Source organism: Rana temporaria, chromosome 5, assembly GCF_905171775.1.
Source record: "Rana temporaria chromosome 5, aRanTem1.1, whole genome shotgun sequence".
In the NCBI taxonomy this organism is placed as follows: domain Eukaryota; kingdom Metazoa; phylum Chordata; class Amphibia; order Anura; family Ranidae; genus Rana; species Rana temporaria.
Genome location: NC_053493.1, coordinates 135,583,667 through 135,607,517, shown reverse-complemented (window position 1 = coordinate 135,607,517; position 23,851 = coordinate 135,583,667). Strand labels below are relative to the sequence as shown.

Sequence of the window (23,851 nt, the reverse complement as noted above, 5' to 3'; positions counted from 1 at the left end):
CATGACCTCTATGGGGTAGGCTCGACGCGTTTCGTGGACATTTTCCACTCATCAGGAGCAGGTAGAGGCTAGGGGTACCTATGGTAAAAGATAAATAGTGGTATGATACTAGTTAGGGGTAATTAACTAGAAGGAGAAGAAGGGGAACACGTAACAGTGGTCCTAACAATCTTACCTAGGGTAATAAATACGGGATAATAGATGGTAGACATATTATTATTAGTCAGATGCATGGGGAGGTGGAAAATGCCTCCCCCGGGAGCTGAAGTGGTGGCAGATTGGCGGCAACACGGGTCCAACCCCGAGATGATGGGAAAGGTGAGTGGTGAGTGCCTTATACACTGGTGTGGTGGTATGTATGAGCCCACAGGGGCTTCTGTAACAAAACATAAAAAAAAGCCATGCATCAGGGTAATGAGCTTAGCTGGTGAAAAAACAGGAACCATAAGGAAAAATAGGACGCATATGGGATGACCCAAATGAGAGGGATACAAAGGTGAGAAGGATAGGATAAAGGTAAAGGGGTGGCTGATAAACCACCATTATATACAGATAGTGATATACTAAATGATAATAAAAAGAAAAAATAATTGTGTAAGTACCTGGAGTTAGGATAAAAACCAGATTGTGACATGGTGAAAAGTGTCCAAGTAGGATGGAGAGGGATATGGGGTCAGTGATGGTGGTGGAAAGGAGGAACAGCGAGCCTGCCAAGGATTGCCCCACTAACATCACGTCAAGCGTGCTGGAGAGGAGTGACAGCCGCATACAAGCAAGGATTGCCTATATATAAGCGCCCAAATCCTCCCCAATGACGCACGCAGGTGGAGGAAACCATGCGCTAACACGTGGCGTCAGAACTGACGTCAGATGTGTGTGCGCGGTAGGCGTGACGTCGATGTGCAGCGGGTGCGACCCCTCAGCCCCGTGACTAGAAGACTGGGGGCGGGGGGGACGCCGCGGTGTGCATCGCAGCTCCCGATGCGCAGCAGGTGCGACCCCCCAGCCCCGTGGCTAGAAGACCGGGGGGCGGGGGGACGCCGCGTTGCGCATCGCAGCTCCCGATAAGTGAAACAAAGGACCAACCCCCCGAATAGAAAGGAGCCTTGAATAAAGTAATATAGGTAGTGCCACTTTGTTTACCTATCTTTGTTTTCAAATGGTATACCATGACAATGTTCATAGGTCCTCAAATGACCCACAATGTAATGTTCACAAACTTGTATTCTTATTCTTACTTTTTGTTGTATATGAAAAAAAAATCAATAAAAAATATTGAAACTAAAGAGAGCTGTGCTCATAAGTCTACTGCCTCTCTATTTACTGGTTAGTCACATTCTATAGGAGGGACAATACCTATATGGGTTATTGAACCTCAGAAGATAAAAATCCTGCCCTACTAGACAGTCTGTGTGGCATCTCTAAATTTTAGGACTGGAGGGACAGAAATCTTTTTTGTATCTCTATTTCATCTGTGCATTTAGTGGTTTACCTACAGTTCAGCCTTAAGTTTGTCATAAATGGACTGATTTTCTGTATTCTATTTATTGCATACTAGCTGAAACATTCACTTTCTCCTTATACAGCCTGCCCGCTTTGTCTGTTGATATTGAGAGCCATTGTTCAGCAAAAGTCATGCTTTACATTAGTCTTAATCTGATATATGCAGCTTTTTCAGCATTTTAGCCAAGGCAATTGAACCACTTCTAAAACTCAATTCCATCAGCCCACTGCATGCACAAAGGCATAATACAACAAAGAGGATTTTTCTTTACAAAATCAATGTTTGTAGCGCATTATATGTGAGAGGTTCTTTTTAAAGCGCACATCAGTAATATATGGTATGTATTGTAATGATAGATGCGAAGGAAGGATTATGCACTAACATTTGCTAATAAATAGCTCATGGGTAAGGTAAGGTCTACAGACTTGGAAAGATCAATTTGTAAATGGATAGAAAACTGCCTAAAAGACAGGACTCAGAGTAGTGATTAATGACGCTTACTCTGAATGGTCTAAGGTTATCAGTGGTGTACCCCAAGGTTCAGTTTGGGACCCTTACTTTTTAATATCTTTATACATGATATTGGGTCTGGGATTAAAAGTACAATTTCTGCCTTTGCAGATGACACTAAGGTGTGCAGTCTAATTGGGCAACTAAGTGACAAATGAGGTTTAATGTTGATAAATGTAAAGTTATGCACTTGGGGGCTAAGAATATGCATGCATCATACATACTATGGAAAGTCAATTGTTGAGAATGATCTGGGGGTTTTGGTAGATCATAAGCTCAATAATAGCATGCAATGCCAAGCTGCGGTTTCCAAAGGGAGCAAAGTCCTTTCTTGTATTAGGAGAGGTATGGACTCCAGAGAGAGAGACATCATTTTGATATCATTTGTCCCCGCACAAATCATTAGTAAGACCTCATCTGGAATATGCAGTTCAGTTTTTGGCACCAGTTCTCAAAAAGGATATTGGGGAACTGGAGAAAGTGCAGAGAAGGGCAACCAAACTGATAAGAGACATGGAGGAGCTCAGTTATGAGGAAAGATTAGAGGAACTGAATGTATTCTCTCTTGAGAAGAGCAGATTAAAAGGGGGGGGGATATGATTAACATGTACAAATACATAAGTGGTCCATATAGTGAACTTGGTGTTGAGTTAATAACTTTAAGGTCATCACAGATGACAAGGGGGCACTCTTTACGTCTAGAGGAAAAATGATTTCATCTCCAAATACAGAAAGATTTCTTCACAGTAAGAGCTGTGAAAATGTGGAATAGACTCCCTCCAGAAGTGGTTCTGGCAAGTTCAGGAGATTGCTTTTAAAAAAAAAGGCCTGGATACTTTCCTAAATGTACAATATAACTGGGTACTGACATTTATAGGTAAAGTTGATCCAGGGAAAATCTGATTGCCTCTTAGGGAATTTCTTTTCCCCTGCTGTAGTAAATTGGATCATGTTTTGCTGTTCTTTTTGCCTTGCTCTGGATCAACTGTGGGTAATAGGATTGTGTATATGGGATTGTATTTTTTTTTTAGGTTGAACTAGATGGACTTGTGTCTTTTTTCAATCTGACTAACTATGTAACTATGTAACTATGAATAGGTTCATATGATCAGTAGTAAAATGTATTAAATTATGTTTCAAATTATGTTCAGCCAGTTTTGTGATCCAGGTAATCCTGTTGGAGATCATAGCCTGATCAAAGACCTAATTTTTCTACAATGCTATTAATCAGCATAACTTGGTCACTCATCCCCTTCCTGCTCATTGGGCAACAAAGGAGCATTAGAACATTGCCCTGATGTGCAGGAGATCCCAATAAGCTAACATTATGAGAGACTGTTATTATACTTATACTTATATGAGCTATATTTCGGATGAATAGAATATGTTTAATGAATACACAGCTGGAATGAATGGTATTTTTAATATCTGCCTGCAGTTCTGATTTGCATGTTCTGATTTTCAGAATGTCTCTAAGCCAGATAAATGATCTGATTATTCAAAATCAAGCTGATTTGCAACTCAAGGTTAATTGATTGTTTAGAATTTAGCTGCCCCTTGCCTTCTATCATGGGGCCCATTGTAGCGTTATTCAGTAACAAAACCAATATGAGTTCATTGTTTCTAGGACAGAGCTATTCTGTGAGGCAGTCCACACACACATGGACACACAGACCAAGAGATTTTCAAGGCATTGTGTTTAATAAATGAAAAAAAAAGTTTATTCGCAGGATAAAATTAAAGATATTCACTCAGCAGTTGTATTTCTTATTGTTCCAAATCATTAGCAAATGGATAATTGCAATGTGATGCTAGTTAAAGTGGAGGTTCCATAAAAAAAAAAAAAATTGCTTTAAACTGTAGCTTACGACTAAAAAAGAAAAAAATAATATTTTTTTTTTTTTTTACTCATCTGGAAATGCCTGTTGCTATGCGGTCCCACAAAATCTGCCTTTAAAAGCACCTAGGATTCTGACATCATCTCCCTCTAATGCTCTTGGGAAATGTGTGTCATCATTTCCCAGGATGCAGTGCGCTGTCCAATTATCACTCCCCATCCAGGAAGTAAGTGCCTGTAGGCTTCACAAAGCCCACAAGCAAAATTACAACAGTGTAGATATAGTTTTATAAACTATCTTTTTTGAATATCTATGCAGATCGGCGGTGGATTGTAAAATAGTAAGTGACCAGATTTATATTATAAAAACGCAGGATGAAAGGACATACATTTAAAAAATGCTAATTGTGGTTGGAACTCCGCTTTAACGTTTGTATTCAGATCAAACAGAGTGCAGCACAATAAAAAAAAAAAAAATCAGTCACTCACAGGAAGTCTAACATTCTAGTCTCAGAGTGCCACTTGGATTGATTTACCACTTTATTTTAGGATACTCCTGAGCTTGAAAGTCATGGTAATTCTTTTGGGGTTCCCCATTAAAAAATGGTTCTGCAGCTCTTTCAAGAGGTAAGCTCATCCTCCAAAGAGAATTTCTGCAAAGTGTTCTGTACCAGTTGACATCTAAATAACGTCTGTTAAGCTTTTTTATTTATGCTTGTATCTGCTACTAGGCAGAATTATTTGCTACTGTCCTTCTAGCGCAAGGGTGCCCAACCAGTGGCTTGGGGGCCACGTGTGGCCCGCGGAGCCCTCTGATGTGGCCCACGACCTCCTACCCTGGGATGGCAAGTCCAAATTGCAGGTTGCTGACTCACCATGGGAATTATATGGGATTTTTTTTCTGCAGTGGTTACTGGGCTGCTTTCAAACTGATCTGCAGGGACACCCAGTAGTGTATTTAGGTTTTGTGCTGCCCTAGGCCTCACTAAACTTGTGCATCCCTTAATTTTAGTATGACCAACCCCTTTTGGTCAAGGCTACACCCCTTGCTGGTTAAAATAATTTTTATAGTAAATAGGCCAACTAATTTGCTACACAAAAATAACGAATATAAGAGAACAGCCAAAGAAAACCATACAAAAACGCAGGGAAACCAGAGCAGGACAGAGAGAGAGAGAGAGAGAGGGAAGGGAGCAAGGAGAGGGGAGGAGAGGAGAGGAAAGTAAAAAAAACACAATAGACACACCCCACATACATCCCTCCCCATCACCACCACCCCAACCACTTTTACTACATAAATTCCAATATCCCCTATTCTTCCTACCCTCCTCCCACCACCCTCCCACCTGTATCTGGAGCCTAACATTTTAAGCTGAATATCCCTCCCCAAAGGGACAGAATCAGCTACATACCTCTTTTCCACACAGGACACATACTGGGGGCCCATTGTAACCGCCTCAGATGTTACCTCCGTACCGTATAAGAGGCAGAAGTAATTTGGGTAGGAGGATGGGAGAACAATCGGAAGGGCCCTCGACTCGTTATGTCGGGGACCCCTAGCTTTAGAATTTCGCCTTTTGCTTCTGCACTTCTACTGTTCTAGCGAGACCTTTGGGTCTACAGTCAGATGTTGCTTATGCTGAGCAGTTAAGTGGTTTACTGGCTACTATTTACTAATATAAGCAGTTGTCAAGCGTATCCTCTTTGTTCAGAAATAGGTGTCTCTCTCTTAAAGGAACAAGTTCTAAGGGGGGAAAGGCTCAACTGTTTGTGGTAGCATAAAACAATTCATGCGACAGGGACATCTTGGTGAATGAATATGTCCCCCTTCCCTTCCAGAATTAGTCATTTGTCTCAACCCACAAGTCATCATCCAGACTAGTCTCAACCCTTAACAACCAACCCTAGTGGTAGACATTTCCAAATATTCCTCACTTGCTGTCACTTTTGTTCTTACCTCTCAGATGAGAGGAATAGTTGGAAATTATCCCCAGGCTGGATATGGAAGGAAATGATAATCGATCAGGAGTCCCAAAGATTACTGGCTCTTAGGCTGGAGAACTAAATAAGCATTGTTTGGACACATAGCATCTGTCAAATTCTATGTATGAGTCCATGTATCTGCTTCCTAAACCAGGTAAATACCCTCTCCTCTACTCATCATACTTAAACACTTGAGTTGCTTGACTGGGGATATATGAGGGATATTCCTTTGGGGCTTGGATCTGACCTGCGGAAGGTGGCATCCCCTGATGGGTCCCTTTCTCCATCAAGTCGAAGACTATATGATCAACTAGTGTATAATGACTGGAACACATGCTGACCTGTATTGGGGATCTGGGTGCTTACCCTAAACTGTGTCCCATGCTCTCCAACATTGCCACTGCTGGTTCTCAATAGCATTATGTGGTTGGTCTTGATGCAATTATTCTCTGCATCAAGACCTAGTACATATATGGCTCTCTATTGTTGGAGGGGTGGGAGAGGGAGAAAAAAAACTATCTTAGTATTCTTGAAAAGTTGTAACTCTTGTTAATATTTTCTGTCCCTGGTCCATGGGATATTTTATCATGTAACACTTACGAGACAAAGACAAAAAATAATAACAAAAAATAATAAATAATAAGTAGTTTTTACATTATTCCAACTGTATTTGATCCAGTAAGCTATACATGGTAATTATTTGTAGGTTTGGTTACTGACTAGTGCAGGTTATAGATAACAATGTTCCATGCAGGTTATAGATAGCAATGTTGTCTTAACAAGCTTACAATACATTGTCAGTTTACAAATTCTTACATTTTCTAAAGCCTCGTACACACGACTGAGGAACTCGACAGCGAGTTCCTTGTTAGGCTGTTGAGGAACTCGACAAGGCAAGTTTCTCCATTCCCGTCGAGGAAAACATGCTCTCTTTTTGGCTCGACGGGATCCTCGACAGTTTCCTCGTCGAAAAATGTACACACGACGGTTTCCTTGGCAAAAAAAAAATCCCAGCAAGTTTATTGCTGGTTTTTGCCGAGAAACTCGGTCGTGTGTACGAGGCCTCAGTGGCTGTATTGAATTTTAAAGTCTAAACAGTGGTGTCTTTAAAATTTAAAAATATTTCCAGCACTGGAATATTGTAGTTCATTCACTATAAAACCAAATGAATGTAAAGCCTCCCCTGCATTTAAACAGTTATGAAACCCTTAATTATTCCAGGTCTTTGCTGTAGGAACAAGACATTAGCTATAGACAGCAGATTGCAATCAGCATTTCAATATTAAAACATTCAAAATAAAAAGGCAGATCCTGTGCCAGTCTTTCGTACATAGTGGACTCTTGACACACTTTCCTGTTTTTTGGAAGCTTTCACTGTTTAGAGGAAGTGTTACTGATTTAATTTTCAGCTTCAAGATGTTAAGCAATGTTTAAAATGCTGGATATTGCTCTTGGCACCAACAGGTTATAATTATGCCTTGCATGTCATCTTCCTACCCCAACACAAACAAGCCAAGAAATGTTTTTTATAAACAATGCCATGCCATCTGATTTCAATCAATGTTTTATTAACTTGTGTATTCCCCAATGTTTAATATGGCTATGACTCAAAACTCTAGAAGTTTGTTTAGTTTCTGTGAGATAATAGTATTGCATTTGGTCATGATAAGCATCTGTTTACTTTACTTTTATAAAACTCAATATTTACATGTAAGGTCTTTAATAATTTATCTTTTCTGGTTTGTTTTATAGCTAGAGTGCACTGTGTTCAATCCGTAGTCCACAAATGTCCCAGTGTCAAAGCTTATCAGCTTTGTGCATTGGTTTGTAAAACCCAGGAGGATCATTATCCTCCTGAACAGTTAGATATCCAGTACTCAGAAGCTGACATTTAAAATGTACATTCTTTTAAATTATGACAGTGGCATTGGCCATTTACTGTCAGAGACAGTCATGGTAGGGCAGTCTGATATGCCTTTAATAGGGCAAACAAACCACATCACATGTGTAATACATCTCTAGGGACCAAATAATATGGGTGAATAAGCCTTTCATAGGAAGTTTGAGTAATCATAGTATTCTGATGTATGTTAGCACGGGCAGTATAGCCACCGTTCACCTCTGTAGACAACTAAAGAGATTGTTGCCTTGGTAAGCAAAGAGAAACTGGGAAGTTTTAGCTAATACTCATGTAGACCCTAACAAATAATTTCAAACACCATATTTGCCGGTGTATAAGACGGCTGGGCGTATAAGACGACCCCCTATTTTTCCAGAAAAAATGTTGGTTTTGGGATATATAAGACTACCCCCCTCCTACTAGTCTGTCTGGAAGCTGAGGGGTAGCCAGATCAACCGCTGACAGGAACAACCGCTGACAGAAACAGGCATTTTTCAAATCTCACTGTGCCATTACATTACATTCCTTACTGTGCCATTACATTACATGCCTCACTGTGCCATTACATTACATGCCCCACTGTGCCATTCCATTACATGCCCCACTGTGCCATTCCATTACATGCCCCACTGTGCCGTGCCATTCCATGCCCCACTGTGCCATTCCATGCCCCACTGTGCCATTCCATGCCCCCACTGTGCCATTCCATGCCTCCACTGTGCCATTACACGCCTCCACTGTGCCATTCCATGCCTTCACTGTCCATCACATGCCTCCACTGTCCATCACATGCCTCCACTGTCCATCACATGCCTCTACTGTGCCGGCCAAGACGATCTCCCTACCTTATTTTTTTGCTGCGGACATCCATGTTTCAGGCTGCGGGCATCCATGATTCAAAAGCCGCGCCTCCTCCTCAGACTTTTCCGTGATAGGCGGAACACTAATTTTCCCAGCTGGGCCTCTGTTCAGTGTTCCGCCTATCACGGACGTCCTCTCGTCCGAGGATGAGAAGGCATCCGTGATAGGTGGAACACTGAACAGAGGCCCTGCTGGGAAAATGACTGTTCTGCCTATCACGGAACAGTCTGAGGAGGAGGCGCGGCTTTTAAATCATGGATGCCCGCAGAAGGATACATGGATGTCCGTAGCCTGACGGAGACAGATCCGGCGTATAAGACGACCCCCAACTTTGGATGCATTTTTTTGCATCTAAAAGGTTGTCTTATACACTGGCAAATACGGGTATTAACCACTTCCCATCCCGTGTATTAATATGGCGGCCGCAAGGTGGCTCTGCCTCCTAGGTGGCCGTTATATGACTTCTCCCAGGTGCCGATGCAATGTGCCGATGCGCGCGCCTGGTGGACACGATCGCCAGTTACAGATCCACGTCCTGTCAGGGAGAGGAGACCGATGGTGTCTTTCTTGTACATAGGGACACTGATCGGTCAACTCCCCCAGTCAGTCTCCTCCCCCCACAATTAGAATCACTCCCTAGGACACATTTAACCCATTGATCGCCCCCTAGTATTAACTTCTTCCCTGCCAGTAACATTTACACAGTAATCAGTGCATTTTTTTTAAAGCACTGATCGCTGTATAAATGTGAATGGTCCCAAACATGTGTCAAAAGTGTCCGATATGTCCGTCGCAATGTCGCAGTCACAACAAAAATCACAGATCACCGCCTTTACTAGTAAAAAAAAAATGGCATAAATCTCTATCCCCTATTTTGTAGACTCTATAACTTTTGCACAAACCAATCAATATAGGCTTATTGTGATTTTTTTAACAAAAATATGTAGAAAAATACATATCGCCCCAAACTGAGGATTTTTTTTATTTGATATTTATTATAGCAACAATTTAAAAATATTGTTTTTTTTCAAAATTGTCGCTCTTCTTTTGTTTATAGTGCAAACAATAAAAACTGCAGAGGTGATCAAATACTTTAAAAAGAAAGCTTTATTTGTGGAGAAAAAAGACATAAAAATGTATTTGGGTACAGAGTTGCATGACCGCACAATTGTCATTCAAATTGTGACAGCACTGAAAACTAAAAATTGGTCTGGACAGGAAGGGGGTGAAAATGCCCTGTATTGAAGTGGTTAAAGTGATTATAAACGATCACTTTGTAAAACAACCTATTCAGTTTAAAATAGAAATGAGAAATGTATACATATAAAAAAATATAAATACCTTTATTCCGTTTTTTATAAATGATCACATTTTCTCTGTTCTCAGCTGCACATGAGCTGGGGGAGTGAAAGCAGCAGCACACTGAGCTTCCCAGTGAATGGCTGTGCAGTGGGGGCATGTCAGGACAAATGTGTTCATTGGAGGAGAGCACACTGAGTTTCCAGCATAGCTAGAGAACTGACCATGGTGTGTTCTCCTGCTTAGTGTGGTCAGTTTTAATAGGAAAGCAAGGGAACTAGCAGGAAGAACAGGTATTTCACACAAAGGAAACAATACAAAGAGAACAGGATACTTTCTCATACAGGTATATGGTACAGCAGCCACATTTTGGGACAACAAATGTTTTAGGTTGGCTTTACACCACCGATGGATGCGGCTCAGAGCAGGGGTCCAGTGCTTCCCTGTTCTCCGTTTCAGGGACGGATCAGGGTAAAATTTTTGCCTGAATTCAGCTCTGAAACTGAGGCAAAAATGAACAGCGTTCCTGTGCAAGCCGCTTCACTGCTGCAATGGAGATATGTGAACTGGCTCCATAGAGAGGCGGTCACAATCTCCTGTCTCCTGTGAATTGAATGCAGGCAAACCCATGTCCAATTTGTATAGGTGTGAACCCAGTCTTAATTTATGTTTTACCTGTTAAATATGCCATCAAAAGACGTTGTTATATCTGTACAAGGTGCAAACAAAACTGTTAATCATGTCTGAAATTCAGAGCTGTGTTTTGTGCACACTTAATATGTTATCACAAAGAGAGTCAGGATACCTAATAGTTATTATGTTGGGACTACATAATAATAAGCCTTTACCATGTGGAGATAGGAGAGTTAATGGGTCTGAGTAATTTAGCAAAAGAAAACTGGGAAGGGATGACACCTCTCATTCTGCAAAATTGCTGTGCTTTGTCAGGCCACAACAGAACCCAGGAGCTAAGGGTATTTTTAAGACAGAAACAGGTATTTTGCTTTACTTGCAGGATATTTAACCTTTGTTTCTGCCTCCTAGGCATATTATGGAACAGAACTGTTTGCAGCTGGCCAGCTCAGTATGCCTTATGTTGTATGTTGAATTCCCTTTTACTATAACCTTTCTTTCAGCTGATGATTAATGAATAGCCCATGTTGGCAAGGGCTGACAAGACACTGATCACAGCCATTCATAAGGAATATGACAGCCCTACCCACACTGCCATTGCTACTGTGGCAGGGACATGTGTGCTCCTTTCAGCTACACTAAATATACCACACTGTGCTCTGGCAGTGAGATAGAGACTAGCCCATCCTCTCCTAAAACAAAATAGAGTCAGGTTGAGTGCTGCTCAGTCATTCACAGGAAGCTTTGTATTTCATCAATGAATACTCTACAAGTTGAGTTGAGTTGAGAGGTATCTTAATATAGTGTGGTCTTACCCCGAAGGGTCCTGGCACACATAGCAGAATTCCTGGGAAAAGAGGACCCAGGAACCAAAAGCAGGAACCAAAGGCACAAGGCTTCCTCTGATTGACTGCGGTAGAAAGGTGGGTGAATGACATCATGATCTCCACCTCAACCAATCAGTGGAATTTTTTTGACATGAGCAGGACAGAAAGTCCCCATCCTGCTGCCAAAACACAGTGCTGTATACTCTATGTAGGTGATGCTACATACAGTTCATATAGTATTCACAGCATATGTTAGTGAAGGAAATTATTAGCTTGGACCAGTTTGGTTCAAACCGACTATATGTCAAAGAAATCTGGAGTTAGGCTTTAAGAAAAGTGTATTGTAGCTCAAACCGGACTACGTGTGTATGGCAATTTTTTTTAGAATATTGGTAAATATTGGGCTCCCTGCATAAACTAAGGTATCTCAGAATTCTCTTCTCCATCCACGCATGCTCAGAATCAAGTCGACACATGCTCGGAAGCATTGAACTTCATTTTTCTCAGCACGTCGTAGTGTTTTACGTCACCACAATTGGACATGATCGGATTTTTGACTGATGGTGTGTAGGCAAGACTGATAAAAGTCAGCTTCATCGGATATCCGCCGAAAAAATCCATCGGATTAGATTCCATCAGATATCCGATCGTGTGTACACGGCTTAATAGTCTTTTGTGCTTGATTTCCTGATTCTGCATGCCTGTGTTTGCCATATTACCAGGCTTTCTTTTGGTTTAATTTACAGTATTATATATGAAGGCTTTAACAGAAGTTGTTGAAACATGCAAAGGTGGATAGAGATAAACATATAAGAAAATTAGCATATCCCTGCTAACAGCTCAAAAATGATATCCCGAAGGTCTATAAATAGTCACATCCACCAATAGGGGATCACCACCATAGCCAAAACTAAGCATATAAGAAAAGGGGATGTTATCCCATAGGGAGACCAAGAGATAGTGTCCCCAGGGACAACCAAGGGGCTACCAAGGCAGTGACGGACAATAATATAGATAAAAGACAAATGTATAAATCATCGGAATGAAGTATCAAAGATAACACCATTTGAGGTAAAAAGCTCTGATGACAAACCTACTTGCAGCGGCCGGCCAGTACTGCACTAATGAACCTAGTTCATGTAACATGCAACAAACAGCACATGAAAACCACTGACAAATAACAAACATGAAAAACATATAACTGTGGCGATCCGGACGCCTAATGAATCACTTCTGCTGAAAATTCCGGTCGGAAATAACCGTGTATGGCTCTATCAATAATTGTTGAAAATGAGGGAATTGACAGCAGGAGTGCCCCTACAGAAGAATGCTGAAGTTACCACAATAATTATGCACAGTACAAATTGAGTACGTGCATAAATTAGGTAGAAGAATAAAAATCTGGGGCCAGATCCTCAAAAGGGATACGCCAGCGTAACTGATGTTATGCCGTCGTATCCCTGTTTCTAACTATGGAACTGATCCACAGAATCAGTTTTCCATAGTTAGGCAGAAGATCCGACATGTGTAAGGGACTACACTGCCAGATCTTAGGATGCAGTACCGCATCCGCCGCTGGGGGCATTTTGTGTCGAAATGCCGCCTCGGGTATGCAAATTAGCACTTACGGAGATCCACAAAGCTTTTCAGCTTCGTCTTTTCTCCGTAAGTTTTAGTTTGCAAACGCAAAATTAGGGCTGCTTTTACAAAGTGTAAACTGTTTACACCATGTAAAAGCAGACCCTTTTGTCCAGCGACGCGATTTTTTTTTTGTTTTGAATTTTTTTTTTTCGCTGTATCTTTTTTTTTCCCGACGCAACTTCATTGACCCATCGCGATCCACAAAGCTCGGCGTAACGTAATTTCGCGCTATGCACGTCGGGAAAATGATGTCACGAGCATGCGCAGTACGGCCGGCCCGGGAGCACGCCTAATTTAAATGGGAATCGCCCCCATGAAAAGAGGAACGCCTTGCGCCGGCGGAATTTAAGTTACACAGCCAAAAATTTCTAGGTAAGTGCTTTGTGGATCGGGCACTTAGGTAGAAATTTTAAGGCAGTGTAACTTAAATGGGAAAATTTACGTTACGCCGGATCTTTGTGGATTACCCCCAAAGTTCTTTCATTTGAGAGCAAAAAGGATTAGAAATAATCATTGGATCCACTATGATGACAGTTCTGTATAGGCTGAACAACCTGGAAGAAAAAAGTACAGTTCCTTTCTAATTTCCTGTGGTTCCAGTGGAGAAAGCGATTGGGTGCAATGTATTAAACTTTATAAAGTACCATGATTGATATGCATATGGGTTCACGTTGCCAAAAGAGAGGGCAAATCCTGAGTAGCCCCTGGACTTCCTGGTATGAACAAACACTTGGAAAAATAGAACGATCTTACCCGTCTCTAGCTCGATAGGTCCGGGAGTGAACGGCTGGTTTTTACCTCTCAACGTCTGGGTTGCAGGTGTGCTGCTGACAGCGTCTGTAGTCTTTCAGATGCGTCTGTATTAGGCAGCGTATGTGGAGGATAATATCGCTGTGCGTTCGATCGTGATATCCGACTCTATTACATTCCATGAACTACCGGGTCTGGCTGTGGATTGGGGGTGTGAACCTCTGATGCGCACATATGGAAAGTGCTATTGTGGTTAAGGAACCCCTTCGCTTCAGTCCCTTTGAGTATTTCTCATTAGTTTTTTCAAACTTGATTTTTTCCCTTCAGATTCCCGCTACAATGGGGCGTTGATTGTTGAAAGAATAAGTTCCCCTTTCCTAACATGTTGCATGTTACACCCCTATTTAGGATGTAACATTCCTAAAGCAGCAGCCCCCGTTTCTCCATTGTGACAGCGGGCCAGTGATATTTTTCCCTCACCCGCTGTCACAATTTAAAGAAAAATCCAGGCATGCAGGGTGTCGCCCACCTAGAGTGTCACTCATTCTCAGAGTTCTGTGAATGGGGGAACTACAACTACAATGTGGCTGACAGCTTGTAGTTCTCAATGAACAACCAGAGTGCTAATGAATGCTCTAGGTAGTTCAATGATGCTTCCTGTCATTCAGTAACTGCCTGCCTTTATACGGTACTGGCAGACAGCTATGCTGACAGTCTGCTGATAATGGGAGCAATGTTTTACAAGCTCCTAATTAAAACAAATGATAAATGCACATTTTTTTTTTACCTAAAAAAGTTGTGCATTTCATATTTTTCTTTACAAAGGCAAACTTATCCTTTATAGTGTTTGAGGGCCAGATCCGCAAAGAACTTACGCCGGTGTATCTATTGATACGCCGCGTAAGTTCTACGATGCCCCATCTTATCTTTGTTTTGTATCCACAAAACAAGACACGACTGAATGTGGGCTTGATCCGACTGACGTACATCTTAGTACGCCATCGGATCTCATGTGCATATTTACGCTGGCCGCTAGGTGGCGCTTCCGTACATTTACGCGAGGAATATGAAAATTAGGTAGATACGCCGATTCACAAGCGTACGTCCGCCCGGCTCATTTTTTTACGTTGTTTACGTAAGGCTTTTTTCGGCATAACGTTACTCCTGGGTCTATGAGGCATACGCAATGTTCAGTATGGACGTCGGGACAGTGTTGAATTTTCCGTCGTTTACGTCGTTTGCGTAAAACGTTCGCGAATAGGGCTTTGTGTAAATTACGCTCATGTCGAAAGCATTGACTATTTGCGATGTGATTTCGAGCATACGTGGGGTCAAGATGTATTACCATAAAACGCGCCCACATCTTAGCCATTTGAATTCCGCACCCTTACGCCAACACATTTACACTACGCCGCCGTAACTTACGGCGCAAATTCTTTCTGGATATGGAAAATACGCTCTAAGGGCCAGATTCACAAAAGAGATACGACGGCGTATCTCCTGATACGCCGTCGTATGTCTGTGATCCGCCGGTCCTAACTATGCGGCTGATTCATAGAATCAGTTACGCATAGATAGCCCTAAGATCTGACAGGTGTAATTGACTTACACCGTCGGATCTTAGGATGCAATTCTAGGCCGGCCGCTAGGTGGCGAGGCCATTGCGGTCAGTGTAGAATATGCAAATGACTAGTTACGACTAGTTACGGCGATTCACGAACGTCCGCGATGCCCGTCGATCTAAATTTACGTCATTTCCGTAGCGATACGTGTCGTAAAGTTAGGGCTGCCTCCTAGGTGTTCTAAGCAATGTTAAGTATGGCCGTCGTTCCCGCGTCGAAATTTAAAAAATCACGTCGTTTGCGTAAGTCGTCCGTGAATGGCGCTGGACGGCATTTACGTTAACGTCTAAACAAATGACGTCCATGCGACGTGATTTAGCGCAATGCACGTCGGGTAATTTTCTCGACGGAGCATGCGCAGTAACGCGCCTAATTTAAATGGTGCCCGCCCTATTTGAATTGAGCGGGCTTGCGCCGAGCGGATTTACTTTACACCGCCGCAAGTTTACAGGTAAGAGCTTTGTGAATCAGGCACTTACGCTGTAAACTTGCGGCGGTGTAACGTAAATCATATACATTACGCTGCCGTGGAGCAACGTAATTCTCTCTGAATCTGGCCTTAAGTTACAGCGGCGTAGTGTATCTGAGATACGCTACGCCTGCCTAAAGATAGGCAGATCTTTGTGGATCTGGGCCTAAATGTTTAAAGTTTGGAAAAAATATAGAATTTCGCTGGAAATTAACGATACAATGATTGGGCCATTGAATGTTAGGTCAAAAGAACATTTCTATTTTTTAAATGTTCGTTCATTTTTCTACTCATCTATAGCCAGCTTAAAAGATAAGTCCACCCTAACACAAAAATCTCTACATCTACAGACATCCACAATTTAACACTAACCCTGTAAAGAAGAAATCAGTATACATACCTTTTTTTAAGCTTTTGGAAGCTTCTATCTGTAGAATCTCTGCAGAGGACACAGCCGACAATGGCTTAGAAATTAATGGGGCTTCCTTTGTCAGCTGTGTCCTCTGCACCCATGTCCACAGCGAAGCCATAGCTGACAGCACAGCATGAGATCGGATCCATTTTAAAAAAGGTATGTATACTGATTTCTTCTTTACAGGGTTAGATAGGTAAGTGTTAGATCATAGATGTCTGTAGATGTAGAGATTTTAGTGTTAGGGCAGACTTATCCTTTAAGTCAAATTGAACACCTTCAGGTATCTAATACTTCTTATGGAGATCAAAGGACCTCCCCTCACAATATGTTTATTAAAGGATGGAGTCTTCTTTTTAGCCATTATTCAAGCTCTACATATACTTTCAAGACAGAGATGTGCACTGGCTATGTTTATAAAATGTTTGACCCAAATCAACCACAGCTGCTGCCTCCCATTTGTGACTTACTACAACATTACATTATTTTTTTGTCTGATGATTGGGAAGACTAAGAATTTGTTTGATCCATACTACCTATTTTTCAACAGGCATTTCCCGGTAATGGAAATTCAGACACCGTTGTTCGACATGACCTGCAACATCAAGTGGTGGCTCGCTATATACGCATTGTTCCCCTGGACTGGAATGAAGAGGGACAGATAGGATTAAGAGTGGAACTCTATGGATGTCCATACTGTAAGTTCATTTACTTTGAATGTTGTTCAATAGCCTTTTTCTTTAGTTGTGTAGGGAATAGATCTCGGTTTCTTTTATTTTCTATCTTTGTCCAATTGAAGAGATTTCCTTTTACTTTCACTCCTGGAAAACCAAAAAGATCAGTGAGAGAAAAGCTCTCTGAAAAGAGATGGTATTGCCTAGTAGACAGTTACTTTTGGAAGAGGTGTTCCATTGGAAGATTTCCCTTCACCTACTGTTTTGGTTACAACAGTAAAATTGTATATGTCCAATAACTTCCTATTTCGGTGACATTGGTTAGCTGGTGAAATATGGAGGGTGAACTCTCCACTGGAGACACAGACAGATATAATAACCTGATAGAAAACTGAACCCTTCTCCTCTCAAATATGGGTATGATTTAGTTGCAGTCTAATGTTGTTTTTATATGAGCCACTAAATACTAAATACTAAAGGGTTGCTTATCAGTGGTTGACTACAGTACTTGCCAGGGTGGCTCTGCTGCCAAGACCGAACCGTATAGTGTAAATCGCTAATTTTAGAAAAACAAAAGCTTCTGTGAACAAATATTATTTGTAATGTAGAAATCATGGGTCAGATTCACGTAGAATTGCGGCGGCATAATACGTTACACCGCCGCAAGTTTTCATCGCAAGTGCCTGATTCACAAAGCACTTGCGAGAAAACTTCCGTCGGCGGCCTCTGGCGTAAGCCCGCGTAATTCAAAGGGGCGTGTGCCATTTAAATTAGGCGCGCTCCCGCGCCAGACCAACTGCGCATGCTCCCTTTTGAATTTCCCGCCGTGCTTTGCGTGAAGTGACGTCATTTTTTCGAACGGCGACGTGCATAGCGTACTTCCGTATTCCCGGACGTCTTACGCAAGAAGGAAAAAATTTTAAATTTCGAGACGGGAACGACGGCCATACTTTATACAGCACATGCGTGTGCTGTGTAAAGTTAGGGCACCTAAAACGACGACTAACTTTGCGACGGGAAACTAGACTAGCAGCGACGTAGTGAACGCGAAAAACCGCTGTGGATCGCCGTAACTACTAATTTGCATACCCGACGCTGGTTTATGACACAAACTCCCCCCAGCGGCGGCCGCAGTATTGTATCCTAAGATCCGACAGTGTAAAACAATTACACCTGTCGGATCTAAGGGATATCTATGCGTAACTGATTCTATGAATCAGTCGCATAGATACTCTGAGAGATACGATGGAGTATCTGAGGTACTCCGTCGTATCTCGGCTGTGAATCTGGCCCCATGATTTTAATGTAGAAATCAGAGAACATTTGATTGCATGACTGTATTTTCAAGATAGCTTAAAATTAAGTTATCATAGTATACAAACATGATTGGACTATGTGCCATTTAGTTGTAGAATAATTTAGCATGAAGACATTGAAAAATACACCTACAATGCATTTTGAAATGTAAAACAAGTAATTCGAACATCAAAATTTGTCAGAAAAAAATACAATATGTTTTTTTAAAAACATTTAAAATTGTGATGTTGTTATTTTCAAGAAATACTTTAAGCTAAAGAAAGCAGACATATTGAAAGTGGTTTCAATACAAAAATTGCAGCTGTCATTGCTGTTTTGTTTGCTTTTTTCAAAGATGTGTGGGTCTGTCATCCTGATTCTATTTTCACTGATATTAAGTCCCTGACATTAAAAAAGCATGCAGCGGATCGAGTCTGATATTTCTGAACTCTCAGCCTGCATGCTTGTTTTAGGTTAGCAACTCATTAGATAGTAAAGCCAGGATTAAAATATAACCTCAGAGCTTGCACCTTAAAAAATAAGTTAGCAATGGTATCTCCCAGCATTCTGTCACCACTTTGAAGTGGACTAGAACACAAAAAGTGTGTTATTGGGAGCATTTGGTAATATTAATTGTGCCTTAGCAGTACCCTGAAAATGGTACTTTTTGTCTTGAATTTCCCCAAAATAGCAGTGCATTTTTTTGGTATGTGAGTGTATCTAGGTTCTCCTGTGACTTTATAGCTGTACAGCCCTATATAGCTCTAGCTATAGCTTTCGATCATCTACAGAACTGCTGCCTTTGACTACCTACCTTGACTATCTACTACTCTTCACAAAATTTGGGGAGAGATTTGGTGATGTCATTACTTTTCTGATTTTTTTCTTCCTTACTGGAGGCTTTGATATGAGGAAGCAAAACCCTGCCTTTTCCAAGATGGTTGCCTCCACAAAGAGACACAGTGCAGAACAAGTTGTGATACAATAATTAGGAAGGGCCCCTATAGATACAGTGCCTTGAAAAAGTATTCATACCCCTTGAAATGTTCCACATTCAACGTAAGGCCTCGTACAGACGAGCGGACCTGTCCGATGAAAACGGTCCACGGACCGTTTTCATCTGACATGTCTGCTAGCAGATTTTGGTCTGATGGTTGTACACACCATCAAACCAAAATCCCCGCGGACAGAATACGCGGTGACGTGGCGGCGACGTGACGGCGATGTTCGCGAACCCAGAAGTTCAATGCTTCCATGCATGCGTCGAATCACTTTGACGTCATGCGCGGGTTCTCGGGCCAGCGGACATGTCCGATGAGTAGTACTGACCATCGGACAAGTCCGGCACACAGGCTTCCAGCGGACATGTTTCTTAGCATGCTAAGAAACATTTGTCCGCTGGAAACCTGTCCGGTCGGCCGGAAAATTGTGTAGGGCCGACCGAACATGTCTGCTGAAACTGGTCCGACGGACCAGTTTCAGCGGACATGTTCGGTCGTGTGTACGAGGCCTAAATGTTTTTTATTGTGATTTTATGTGATAGACCAACACAAAGTGGCACATAATTGTGAAGTGAAAGAAAAATGATAAATGGCTTTCAATTTTGTTTACAAATAAATATCTGAAAATGGTGGTGTGCATTTGTATTCAGCCCCCTTTACTCTGACACCCCAAATAAAATCTATTGGAGCTCATTGCCAGAAGTCACCTAATTAGTAAATAGAGTCCACCTTTGTGTAATTTAATCTCAGTATAAACACAGATGTTCTGTTAAGCCCTCAGAGGTTTTTAAGAAAACTTTTGTGAGCAAATAGCATCATGAAGGCCAAGGAACACATCAGACAGTTCAGGGATAAAGTTGCAGAGAAGATTAAAGCAGGGTTAGGTTATGAAAAAATACCTGGAGGAGCTGCAGAGATCCACAGCTCTGGTGGGAAAAATCTTTCCACAGGACAACTATTAGTTGTGCACTCCACAAATCTGGCCTTTATGGAGGGGTGGTAAGAAGAAAACCATTGTTGAAAGAAAGCCATAGGAAGTCCCGTTTGCAGTTTGCGAGAAGCCATGTGGAGGACACAGCAAAGTGGAAGAAGGTGCTCTGGTCAGATGAGACCATTATAGCATTTTTTGGCCTAAAATCAAAACGCTATGTGTGGCAGAAAACTAACATTGCACATAACCCTGAACACACCATCCCAACCGTGAAATATAGTGGTGGCAGCATCATGTTGTGGGGATGCTTTTCTTTAGCAGAGACAGGGAAGCTGGTCAGAGTTGATGGGAAGATGGATGGAACCAAATACGGGGCATTTTTCGAGGAAAATCTTTTAGAGTCTGCAAAAGACTTGAGACTGGGGTGGCTGCTCACAGATGCTCTCCATCCAATCTGACAAAGCTTTAGCTATTTTGCAAAGAAGAATGGGCAAAATTTTTACGCTCTAGATGTGCAAAGCTGGTAGAGACATACCCAGAAAGACTTGCAGCTGTAATAGCAGCGAAAGGTACTTCTACAAAGTATTGACAAAGGGAGGCTGAATATAAATGCACGCCAAACTTTTTACATATTTATTTGTAAAAATTTTGAAAACCATTTATCATTTTCTTTCCACTTCACAATTTTGTGCCACTTTGTGTTGGTTTGTCACATAAAATCCCAATACAATACATGTACTTCCTGTTTGTAACATGACAAAATGTGGAAAATTTCCAGGGGTGTGAATACTTTTTCGAGGCGCTGTAAATTTTTTATCTTTTTGTCAAGCATTCTTGTGCTTCTGGAAATACATGACAAATAGCTCAGGTCTGAAATGGGGACTTATAGGGGAAATATTAGGAGGAAGACTATAGGCAATGCTAATGACTAGTCCTTTGCTGTCGGGGTGCCTTATTTTAGGAACAGCTATAATGGCATGATGTTATATAACAGAATACATTTGTTTACTTAGTAAATGTAAATAAAATTGCCAGATATTTAAAGTTTTGTACTTAAAGGGACACTTCAACACGCACTAAATGTTTACAAAATGTGTTTACAGCTTGTTTAATAATGTTCACTTGAATTTTAGGCTTAATGGTACTTGAAAGGACATACTATTATAAAAGAAATAGTTTTCTGTGCTAAAATGGCTTTTTATGCATTTGTGTACTTGTATTTTCTAAAATGAGATTAAAATAGAGGAAAAAAACATTAATATATAGAGAAACCTGAATCTCCTTGGAATGGAGGGACTTTGGCAATCGTAATGAAATCCCATCTCTGAAGGCACTGTAGAAATAAAAAATACTGTATTATTGAACAGAGTTTCCTTATTCTTTCATAATGTTGAGAGGATGAGTGATAAGCCAATCTAAATTGTGTCATAATGTTACATGCAGCATTTATTTCTCGACTTCTATACAGCTCAGCGGAAGACAAACTTACACTCTAAATATATTTTTCTTATTTTGCATTACACAATATTTATAAAATCATACAAATATTATCTGTACAACCTTGGTTTGTACTGTTATAGATCATGTTAATAGTAAACAAAAATATATAACTATATTTCATCTCCTCCAGTCTAGCTCTAAAATAAGGAAGTGGTCTATGCACTGCATTCTTGATTATTTGTATTGTGGAAAATACATGTTACTGATGCATGAGATAGATGGATAGATAGATAGATAGATAGATAGATAGATAGATAGATAGATAGATAGATAGATAGATAGATAGATAGATAGATAGATAGATAGATAGATAGATAGATCCATTGGTGTTTATGTTGTATACATGACTGTAAGCCATTAGATACCATAGCATGTGTTTAAGGGCACTTTCACACTGAGGCGCGGCGGCACCGGTGATAAAAATAACGGCGCTTTACTGTAGTTTTAGAGGCACTTTTTGACCAATATCAGGGAGCTTATAACCCCTTCTAGCAGCAGAATAAATAGTTAATATTGTCCACAAAGCACCGCTACCTCGGCACTTTGCAGGTGCTTCAGCTGCATTGCCCATTCATTTCAATGGGCAGAGGCACTTTAGTAGTGCTGTATACAGCGCTCCTAAAGTGCCTCAAAGATGCTGCGTTTAGGACTTTTTTTAACGTTCCACAATCGCACCACTCCAGTGTGAAAGTCCGCAGGCTTTCACACTGGAGTGACTGGATAGGCGTTTTACAGGCGCAGTATTTTTAGCGCTATAGCGCCTGTAAGGCACCTCAGTGTGAAAGTAGCCTTAAGGTACACATTAACTTGAGAGGAGTTGCTTGACCCAGCTGTTTTTGGCTCACATGTCTTTGAGACATCTCTGCTGTCCAATGCTTTCAAAGAAAAAAACAATTGTACCTATTAGCTTGCTGGCTCATTTCTATTCCTTTTTCCCAAAATAATTACAAACACCGTCCTCTAGGCCTAAACATGAGACAGTCGTTTATGTATAGGGACCCGCTGGTAAACACAGGTGCCCGAGGATGGACAGTTCATCATACTTGGACATCTGACTACCTTCTATGTCTGTGTAAGCTAGAGCCCCAATAAGTTGCTTTTTTGCTTTTTCAGAGTGTCTCAGATCTAAGTAAAAATAAATCCAATAATGTGTGATCAGATTATAAAATATTTGTCATGACAAGTTTTTCTATCTTCTATTTTTCAACTTTTTTTGTTAAGAGTGTGTATTTAAAGATAATTTGTCAGATATTATAAATGGACAGCAATGTTACATGAGATTGAAGTGGAGTCAAATATAAAGATGCCTCTAAAGCACAATATATTGTGTTATGTTTCTACCTATTTATTACAACAACAACAAAAAAAAATTAGATGGACAAGCAAGTATTTGAAAACGGTAAAGTAATGCAATTATTGCTTTAAGTAGGCACTGCAATGGATGCAATCATGAAAAATACAGTATAACTTTTACTTCATGTTTATTGTAATAATATGCGGCTGTGTGCACTGCGCTCATGATACACATTTATACAATATCAGTTGCACACATAACAAAAAACACTAATGGTTACATAACCTTGAATAGCTGTCTTTCTAATTATTATAACAGACTTCATATAGCACCAACAGTTTGCACAGCACTTAATAATTTAATGTTTTTGGCATTCTGCTATATAAAGACGACACTGGCCAATCTGTTGGGGGATATTAAAACTGTTACATTTGTAAAAGTCATTATTGTAGCAAATCTCCAAATAGATGTTTATTGTGTTTGTCTTATTTTTACTGCTTACTGCCCACCTACAGTACATTAACTGTGGACAGGTGGTAGCTACAGGCTAGGCAATGTACCCATACGACACACTAGCGCACACCCTGGGGCATGCAGCTGCATAATCCTGTGATCAATCATACTGATCACATGATATATTGTATGCAAACGGTCTTGAATGGAATTCGGTCATGAACTGCTTGCTTACTGTTGTGATGCTGTGATTGACTAACAGATATAACATGGTACCTGGGCCAATCACAGCACCCTGTACCATGTGATTATCTGTGGTCAATCACAGCATGTCAACAGTAAGAAAGCTGTCATGAATTGAAAGCCATTCATGACAGTTAGCTATTGCTTAAAACAGTGATCATCCCGGTTATATGCAATAAGAAGCCTTGATCACCTCCCCTCCCTGCTACAG

At 41.0% G+C, this 23,851-nt stretch overlaps 1 protein-coding gene across 1 annotated transcript in view; it reads left to right on the top strand.

The window, feature by feature from the left end:
- The window catches only part of CNTNAP2 (contactin associated protein 2), a 2,128,298-nt gene that overhangs the window by 873,750 nt on the left and 1,230,697 nt on the right, over positions 1 to 23,851 (top strand). Inside the window, exon 4 of the mRNA XM_040353157.1 lies at positions 16,799 to 16,946. Coding sequence (XP_040209091.1) covers positions 16,799 to 16,946 — 148 coding nt within the window. The remainder of the gene's footprint in view (positions 1 to 16,798; positions 16,947 to 23,851) is intronic.